This window comes from Palaemon carinicauda, chromosome 35 (assembly GCF_036898095.1).
Source record: "Palaemon carinicauda isolate YSFRI2023 chromosome 35, ASM3689809v2, whole genome shotgun sequence".
NCBI lineage: Eukaryota > Metazoa > Arthropoda > Malacostraca > Decapoda > Palaemonidae > Palaemon > Palaemon carinicauda.
Genome location: NC_090759.1, coordinates 52,521,957 through 52,532,806, shown reverse-complemented (window position 1 = coordinate 52,532,806; position 10,850 = coordinate 52,521,957). Strand labels below are relative to the sequence as shown.

General features: G+C 31.1%; 1 protein-coding gene across 2 annotated transcripts in view; it reads left to right on the top strand.

The window, feature by feature from the left end:
• LOC137627732 (serine protease inhibitor dipetalogastin-like) overlaps nucleotides 1-9,822 on the top strand; it is a 129,290-nt gene extending 119,468 nt beyond the window's left edge. For both annotated transcript variants that reach the window (XM_068359006.1, XM_068359007.1), the window contains exons 5-8: nucleotides 1,475-1,726; nucleotides 2,642-2,905; nucleotides 4,876-5,040; nucleotides 9,117-9,822. In XM_068359006.1, coding sequence (XP_068215107.1) covers nucleotides 1,475-1,726; nucleotides 2,642-2,905; nucleotides 4,876-5,040; nucleotides 9,117-9,271 — 836 coding nt within the window. In that variant the 3' untranslated portion in view covers nucleotides 9,272-9,822. The remainder of the gene's footprint in view (nucleotides 1-1,474; nucleotides 1,727-2,641; nucleotides 2,906-4,875; nucleotides 5,041-9,116) is intronic.
• The last annotated feature ends 1,028 nt before the right edge of the window (nucleotides 9,823-10,850 follow it).

Here is a 10,850-nt window from a genome sequence, read left to right as displayed (position 1 = left end):
GCCACATGGATTACAGCAAGACACTGTTTTTATATTCAGTCAAGAAGAAAGGGAGGGACACCAAAGCTTTGTCTGGAAACAAATATGAATAAAAGTGCCTTTAGAAGGTTCCATTACTCGACTAACAGCATAGGAAGGAGGCTTCATCTGTCTATTACTGAGATATTTCAAAACTGTCACTGATGTTTTTTTAAGTAGCTAGGTATGGAAATCCAGTATTTTCTTTAACTTCCATATATCTTTCTTCATTTATTGTTGGTCTCCTTAACTTTCTATTAATATTTTTTTTCACTATTTTTATAAAATACGAATAACAATAATAATGACTAGTAGTGAAAACCAATGGCATTTGTAGAGCATTTGGTTCTGGTTTATCAATGATCTTATGAAACTGACAGGTAATATAGAACTGCTTTGGAAGTCAAGTTTTATCCTAAAATACTGACTTTAAGACTTGAAGATCTATGATGATCTTTTTTTCAACGTATCATCAAGGCCTGACAGGCAGACAAATTGTATGTTACTGTATCGATAATGACGTTGATATTTTAGCTTTAAAAGTCACGGCCGTACATACAAACAAGTTGAAGGTTACAGTATAGATAATAACGTTGATATTAAAGCTTTAAAAGCTTTTTTTATGGTTGACACAACTGGAAATATGTAATTACGGATAATCTTCGAGGAACTTGAGTGTTTATTCTTTTCAGATTTCTAAGGCTCATTATCTAATACCAAACTATCTTTTGTTCATTTACTGATTCTAATTTCTTTCTCGAATGATTAATGTTATACTTTTTCATTATGTTTTTTGTATTCACTTTCCAATGGATATCTACATCCAATAAATATCTACTATAATGCAGTGTCTTATATACTCTGTATTAATCATGCTAGTTTACAGTAGGTATTTATTACGAAATTTCGAGTCCTTCTGTCCAGGATTTTAGTTTGTTTGCTTATTATCAAGATTACGCAAAATGTTGTGTGTGGATTAAGACGAAGAGATAAGACTAACAACTATGGAATTAAGATCCTTTGTGGTTTGATTTATCCATCCCTGGCAGAAGTTATTGATTTTTTGACGCTCTTGTAACAATTACGCTATTATGGGTTGTGCTTGGGTTACTACAGATTTGGCTTCCAGTTTTAACGAAATACAATTTATATTGCACATAATTTTCGAATGTTGCGACTTGACATCTATAGATATAGCATCCAAACTTCCCGGATAGGCTGTGATATTAATTGTTTATAGCTTTCCACTAGATCTATTTGAATTGATCATCGACATTTCCAAAGTATAACTTTAGTAGCCTACTGTCTATCATTAACATCATTTATCCATATTTTTTCCTTGATTTTTATAAACCTCCAGCATCCCCATTTGCCGTATAACTACGTTGCCATACATTTTTTTAATCATCATGCACATCCATAAAAATATTTTTTTCTAAACATCCCTATTTTACAGGCTCTTCTTTGTCACCTTCCGATTTCGACATATTGGATACAGTCGATGTGCGTGTCCCTGATATCCCTCCTACAGACACTTTGTCCTCCTCTTCTGCCACTGCTTGCAAGGAAGAGTGCACTAAGATATACCAGCCCGTGTGCGGTACTGACAGCGTCACCCACAATAATCCCTGCATTCTGGAGCTGGCTTCTTGTAGGAATATCAATGCTGGTGGCTATGCAATTGAGATCGATTATGAGGGCCCTTGTGGTTAGTATCTTTTAAGTTAGGCAATAATTAAGGAAGATGCTATATATATTTCTTTATGTGAGTTTAAATGGAGAGGTTGACATAATTTCAATAAAGCAATTCCATCTTTTGAAAAAAAAAAATCATAGTATTTTATAATTGCGTGTGAGATTTTTGGCTTTGTGATCTGTGTCAGTGTGAAGAAAACGAGGGCATTCTTTCAAGTAAAATAAGAATACAAATGTTACTTATTTTTTTACCGTTGTTAAAAATAGAATGCCTCAGTCATTCTGTAATAAAGTAACCTTATCGTTAAGCTTTGCACCATTATATCAATATACTTATGCAGGTGGCAAAATTGATGTCATGAATGTCGTCACTAAGTCTTGGAGGAAATTGCCTGCGTAACTTTAGTATTACCGTTAATTTAGCTAAACTGTTTGGTAATATCCATACTATCTGGTATAAACGCTCACAGTTGCTAAACTAATTTCCAGTGTCACATTGCATGCATTTGACCATTTGCTTTAAACTTAACACCATAAAGAAAACAACTCAAGATATGTTTGCTTTGACCACTTGGATATCTTCACTCCATTTTTTTTCTGAGTAACAAAGTGGAAATAAAGTAGTTACATGATATTTAAATGTCATTTATCTAAACAAAATTAATTCATTTGTTTTCACAAAAGTTCATGAAGATATATGAATTAGAAAAGCAATTGAACTAGAAAATTCTTTATCGAATAGTTTATTAATCAACCAAAGTAGTGTAGTAAAACATTTGATTAATTCATTCAAAATTTGACAAGATGGAAAATTGTTTATATCAACAATAATCAATAGAATATTAATTTTTCCTTTTGAATGACACATGCGAAGGAAAAAAAAAAAACTGTTCAAAAGTTATCTTCACCCAAAATCTCAACCTCCCAGTGACCAGGGACACCGCCGTCTTCGTCTCGGCCATGACACCGCGACCTGCAACAGACGCATCCTTCGACGCTTCCACAGGAGATTCTGGATTTCCACAGGGGTCGCCCTTATCCTCGTGTCCGGAAGCATGCACCAGAATCTTCGCTCCCGTCTGCGGCAGCGATGATCAGACCTATAACAACGAATGTCTCCTCAACATTGCATCTTGCAAGAGTCGTTCCGCTGGGGTGGACCCCGTATTTAAGGTCTTTGAAGGGCCCTGTGGTATGTGCATTATTGTTATTATCATGATCATTATCATTATTATTACCATATGCTTTACTGAGAGAGCTAAAGCTCTCTGGTTTCTTAGCAAGCATGTAAATTAGAGATCCTCTTCTTCCTCTCTGTCCTCTTGATACTAGTAGTTGCTGTTACTTATTTGAAACTCGGTAGTCGTGTTGATTTAAGCCCATTTCTCTTTTGGCAAAGTGATATGTCTTCAAATAGTTTTCATTGTACACAGGGAATTCAGATTGACGCTTATTCCTTACGTTCAATAGATGAAAAAACTAAATTTCTGCATTGATATTGCTTAGTATTAGCACCATGGTTGAAAAACAGGTGGTAATAATAAGTATAACAAAACAATTCTCGTTTATTCAAAGAAAATCCACTTTCTTTCAATAAAGTTGTAGCATTTATTACTTAATTGTAATAAATGATTTTATCAAACAACAAAAAAACAGATATAGAATATAACTGATTGACCTTAATGCTATTTTGTAACTACCAATCAAGGGATAATCTCTAGTCTTTAGGGAGTTAATTACTGCCATGATGTTATATAATTGTTATTATCTGAATGTAGTTTAGATTGATAAGTAAATCACAATATCCAAATCCTAATATATATATATATATATATATATATATATATATATATATATATATATATATATATATATATATAAATATATATATATTATATGTATATTTTATATATATATATATATTATATATATTGTAATATATATATTATAATATATATATTATAAATATATATTATATATATATATATATTATAAATATATATTATATATATATATATTATAAATATATATTATATATATATATATTGTAATATATATATATTATAATATATATATTATATATATACATATATTATATATATTATATATATATATATTAATATATATATATATATATATATATATATATATATATATATATATATATATATATATATACTGTATATATAGAAGTGATTCAATAGCTAAATAAGATCTCGTATCTATGGTTATTATCAGAATGTAGTTTAGATTGATAAGTAAATCACAATATCCAAATCCTATATATATATATATATATATATATATATATATATATATATATATATATATATATATATATATATATGTATGTATATATATATATATTATATGTATATTTTATATATATATTATATGTATATATATATTGTAATATATATATTTTATATATATATATATATATATATATATATATATATATATATATATATATATATATTGTAATATATATATTATAATATATATATTATATATATATTAAATATATATATATATATATATATATATATATATATATATATATATATATATAGAAGTGATTCAATAGCTAAATAAGATCTCGTATCTATGGTGCTATCTATCATTCTTTTTCGTAATCATAAGATCACTAGAGATTGTATAAGTTTCACTCATACAACGCCACGTAACTCGCAATAGTGCATAACCTTTTCATAGATTTAAGAAATACATTAGTTACCTATTGTATTAGAAGGCAAAAGCCCTTGAATGTCATTTTCTATCATGCTTTGTTAATATAATGGTAAACTGTTGTATATTCTCTCTCTCTCTCTCTCTCTCTCTCTCTCTCTCTCTCTCTCTCTCTCTCTCTCTCTCTCTCTCTTGCTGTGGAATGAATGATGATGTAAATAATTCCTGAGTTTCTAATACAAGCTATCTATTATTACACAATGGAGCATTTCTTTTTATACAACCTATTAACTTAGATAATCTAATGTTACTTACTAAGTATTAATCATCTTTTGATTTGATAATAGAACTACTTGAAATATTCCAACAACCACAAAAAATAAATTAGAATAAGAATCTTTTATGCTTACTGCGTAAAAGCTTTGCCTTAGCCTTGGACCAAATACAAGTAAATTTCACAACCGAACCTTTCAGTTGCTGTCCTGCCTAGGGGACCCGTCTGCGACGAATCCTGCGACAAGACGTTTATTCCAGTCTGTGGCAGCGACGGAGAGACTTATAACAACATCTGTCTTCTAAGTCTCTCAGACTGCTTGAACCCATTCACATCCATCACTCCCGTAAATGATGGTCCCTGTGGTAAGTAAGAAAGTGTAACATTTACTCGGGTGACGAAACTGTTATTCATTATGGGTTACAAGGTTCAATTACTTCATTTTTATAGGCTTGTCTTTGGATTTTTTTTTTCTTTTTTGCATGACTTATAATCTATTTTCTTTCGAAACGAAGTTTGGCCCATTCATTTTGCATACATAAGTTAATCTTTTTTCCGTTACTTATCCAATTTTCATTCTTTTTATATAGTTGGCCATTTAAGAAGCTTTAATTTCTCCAATTCATTAGATTTTACTTAAAAAAAAACAGGAAACAGACATTCTGGTAACTTAAAGTAGTACCATCACCTAAAAAGTAGTATTATGACTTCTCTAAAGTTCACGTCCTAGTACTGTTTTATTCAACTTTTTGAATGCTTCATTCTTATTAGGCGTTTCTGAAAGGAAAATATATGTAAAATCTAAAATTACACCTGATAATGTTCTTACCACTATGATAAAAGGACACATTTTGTGCTTGTTGGTGATTTCAATGATCATGATAGGGAGTGGTTAAACTACTGATCGCTATGACTCAAGAGTTGTGTAATTTGCCTCTGTATCAAGCAGTGATTAAATCATCAGTGAGGCCACTCACTGATCTGATAAATGCTTAGACCTAGCGATCAATGACTCCTCTGTTGTTATAACAAGTATGGTTGGTGCTCCAGTTGGGAAAATTGATTATGCCTTGATTTTGTCAGTGGTTAAAGCTCGGCAGCCTGTCCCTGATATTACATACTCATGTAAGATATATGAATAAAATCTTAAACAGAATGGAATGTCTTTATGAGTGATCTCTTGCTCTTGAATTGGTCACAATTGTATAAATGGCCCGAGCCGGTTGTTTTCTTAAATAAGATTCTATCATTCTAGTAAACTTATTTGGTAAGCGTCGCTCTTCTCGTGTGTTAAAATACCGAATTAAGGAGAAATGTTGGTTCAAAGATACAATTATTTGGAGAAACAGAAGACTTATCATCTGTGGAGAGATAAGAGATCAGATATGACTTTTAATAACTATAATAATCAAAGAGCTGTTGCTCAGAGAGTTCACGCTTCAGCTGAAAAAAATGCAATTTGATCGTGAAAAAAAAAAAAAACCCTTTTTCGTAAAACCCAGGAACATAAATGGTGGGCTACCCTTCTTAGATCTACACTCTTTAGTGTAGACTTGACAGTTCCTCCTCTATTTAATTCAGATGGCTCGGTCACTCACTATCCAAAGGAAAGGGGAAACCCTTTTGCCTGATGTGTTTGATGATAAGCAGAGTAATGAGAAAGTCGATCTTACTTAATCATATTTCCTGAAGCCAAAGCAACTACTTTAGATTTTCTGTCCAGTGAAATTAAAACACTATTGATGGACCCCGATGTTGATGCTTATTGGAGTGTAAACCCAAATGGTAGTTAGCAAGAAAAGGTTCTTTTTGCACTTGGAGAATTGGTAATGTTTCTCCATTAGATAAATGTATTTGCGGTAGCTTTAGCCCTGCTGATTACCGCCCAATTTTCGTAAGTGCCATATTATCCCGTTTTTAACGTTATTTGGCAAAACGCCTAAATAGGTATGCTGAACATAGCCTAAACCTATTTTTTCTAGTTTGTAGTTTGGCTTTCGCAAAGGCCATGGAGTATATGATGCCCTTCGTAGTTTCCCTTGGTAGAGATCAAGAAACTCCTGTGATTGGCCTTGATTTTAGTCATATTTTTTATCATGTTAATCATAAGGCCTTTGTTTTTAAACGTTAACAGAAATGAGTCGGTGAGTTTTTTCTTGGCCCCGCTATTGAATTATTCAGAAATAGATTGCATAGAGTAAGCCTTGTTGAGCACCATAATAACTATAGGAATGCAATGTCTGGTGTTTCTCAGAGTAGTGTTATCGGCCTATTACTTTTAATATTATATGCAATTGACATGTGGTTCGGACTAGAAAATAATGTTGTTGCATATGTAGATGATGGTACTCACTTTTTATCAATCCAACTTTTGGAATGTAGATCTGTGAATGCTGAATCCCATAATAGATACCTAAATAAAATTAGTGCATGATGCTAATTATGGAGCATGAAGCTGTACCTTAACAAAACTCAAAGTGTTGTTATTAGTAGGTCGAGGACAAGGGCGCCTCAACAACCAGATCTTTGCATTGAAATGTCTCTTTAACTAGATACAACTCATTTATGATTCTACGTGTGATTCGTGATTGAAAAAAAATAAGTTAGAAAAACGCATTTGGTCTGTTCTTCTTCAATTGCACAAAACATTGGCCTGCTTAGTTAGTCTTTTGAGATTTTTGTGGATCAATCTATTTTGAGGCAATGTTGTAATTCTTTCATTCAGCCCTTTTTCGAGTGCTGTTCTCCTGTCTGGTCCTCAGCTGCTGATTCTTCTTAATTTGTTGGACAGAAACTTAGTCCATTGAATTCCTTATTCTTAATCTTGATATTAATATCTGAGACCGTCTTTCAGTTAGTTCTTTGTCCTTCTTACATCAGATTTTGTATACAATCCTTTGCATTCATATCTTCCCAGACTGTACCATTCTGTATGTAGTAGCTTGATAGGTATGCAGATAATTCTAACAACTGTGCCATCTCCATCATAAAACTCATTACTTACAGTTTTCTAGAAGCTCTATTCCAGCTGTGACCAGATTGTGAAACGATCTTCCTAATCTTGTGGTAGAAGAGGTAGATCATCAGATTTCAACCTTGCAAATGCTTATTTAACAGGTTGACATCCGTCTCTTTTCATAGTTTATATACGACAGCTTAATCTTAATGTTTTTACTGGTCTTCAAATATTGTACATATTTTTTCTAATACCTCTCATAAAATGTGTATCTGTTTCATTATTTCCATTGTAGCTTAGCTTTTAACACACACACACACACTATATATATATATATATATATATATATATATATATATATATATATATATATATATGTATATGTGTGTGTGTGTGTGTGTATATATATATATATATATATATATATATATATATATATATATATATATATATATATATATATATATATATATATATATATATACGTATGCAATTATAAATGCAGGTATGTATATATTTATTTACCATACGATTTTTTCACAAATACTATGGATAATTTACATAAATATATAGTAACTTATGTAGCTATATTACAAGATGACCTTTTACGCTGTAATAGACTAATTAAATTGTATCAATATCTGCAATGTCACCATGAAATATTGATAGTTTCCTATGCATTACATGAAGAATTGCAAATGCATATTTATGATCACACTAATACATAAAGAAAAGAAATGGCTGTTATGTTATCTTCAGGTATATTTTGATTCATGTTTCTTTTTGTAATAATTTGTTAAGTGAATTTCAATTCCTCCCAGACGTAGTTTATGTTAATAATTGTTTTCTTTATATAATAATATCAACAAGATTTAAATTTTATAAACAATTATGTGGCTAATAAAGATTAAACGTTATATTGATGATACATTTAATATTATGAGAAAAAGTTATGATTTTTTTGAAAATGTAACATGAGCAATTAGACATCATCTACAGTTTGAAGTGTTCTATTGAATAAATGAATATTCAAAAGAATTTTCATGTCTAGAATAGAAAAGTTTTTGAGATTCTTTTACCTATTCAAAATTCATTATCATTTATAAAATTATAAGATAAAATAATTATCCCTTTACACACGCGCGCATATATATATATATATATATATATATATATATATATATATATATATATATATATATATATATATATATACATATATATGTATGTATATATATATATATATATATATATATATATATATATATATATATATATATATATATATATATATATATGATGTATATAATATATGTGCATGTAGATACCAAATATCAGCTAGTCTCTAATCTTTTGTAGTAAGAGAGCAAATGACTATCAAGTTGAATAATTTCACTGGACTCAAGTTCCGTAAAAGAATTGGGACACCCACTTGATTTAAAGCAATCTAGTTTTAGTCAATTCCATTTCCAAATTCCTTTCCAGAATCGAGTGAACCACCCAGGCTCAGCACTGATCCAAGGCCAAGCATCAGCACAGAGCCAAGACCAGACATTGAGATTACTGGAGCTCTGGGAGGAGGTGTCGCAAACGACCTGCATAGCCAGCCTCCCAGCCAAGGGTACCTGACACCTGCTTAAATACGCTGTGCATAGCTCTGAGAGAGAGAGAGAGAGAGAGAGAGAGAGAGAGAGAGAGAGAGAGAGAGAGAGAGAGAGAGCGTGTGTGTTGGTGTTTCTGTAAGCAAACTTGTTTTGTGTTTATCGTTTATGCCAAACGTGTACAACATGAAGACTTTTTAGACTTTCATAAGCATACATAATAATGGATAACTTAGTTTTAGTGTTTTCAGTAATATGCAGATATTATTTATAAATTAAGAATCCCACAGTCAACTGAAGAGAAAACCAGTACAACCAATTGTAATTCCATACTCTATATTCAAAATAGTAGACAAACCTAGACAAAATACTCGTACATAAGTTATCTTTTACATTCTGCATGTTCATTTCCCTACGTGCTAAAGGAATAGCACAATTGAAAAAAAAAGACGAACATATTCTATACACACATGAACAAAAGTACATACGCAAACATATATTTACCACATGTGTATTATAACAGGATTTGACTTTAATAAAACTATGTATTGTGTCTTGTTATCATTGCGTGATTATAAATACTACTTATATTTTCTTCTATTGATTTCCCCTGTTGTAATTATAACAGTTTGTGAGTAAAAACATTCTATTTCCATAAAGGCAAATAATGGATTTTTTTCTACTATTAATTTCAGATACTCGAAACAATTATGTATATCCTCGTAATATGTCAAAAAAATATTACCTATTAAACCAACTCCCAGAGGATATCTATTATACTAAACAGTAAGGTCATTTGATCATAGATTTATAATTTTGAAAATATCATGAAGAACGTCTCACTACATTTGCATATGCTTCTGTCCCTATATAAATTTAGGTGGTAGGTTGACCAAGGCACCAGCTGGCCAGTTAGTACTAACTTGGATTCCTCTCTGGTTACAGTCTGGTATAGTCTTTACACATTCTCCTATTTTCCCATGCACCTGACAACACTAATATAACCGAAAAAAAATCTTCGTTTAAGTGGTTAACTACTGCTCTGTAATGGTTCAGTGGCTATATTCCATTTAGTAAGGGTAAAGGGACACTTTAGCCATGGTAAGTAGCTCTTCGAGGAGAAGGACACTCCAAAATCAATTAAATGTTTTCTGGTCTCGGGCTTCACTTTTTATTCCAAATATCAAAAAGCAAACTGTCCCCTGAAGCTAAGAAGTGTATCATCTATAAACTCTTAGATACCTATTGATAAAACATGTGTCATCTAACCCGTAAGAAATAAAAGACTTCTGGAACTGTGAAGTGTGACAGATAAGGAAATTACAAATCACGAGGAAATTACAAATCACGGACCATGCAATACCACGGGGCTTAAGGAGTGTGACAACTAAAGTATATAAGATCCCTAGTACTAGAAGTGCGTTATTTAAGGAAGACCCCTGAACCACTGAAGTTCAAAATCTAAGAATTAAAGATCCCATATTATTATGAACTAAGACATTTAAAGAACAAAACAGTCTTTTGATAACCAATGAATGAGAGATTCTAATTAATATGATGAGTGATATATAAGGAATAGAATACCTCGGGTATACAGTAATGTAGCTGTGTGATACCA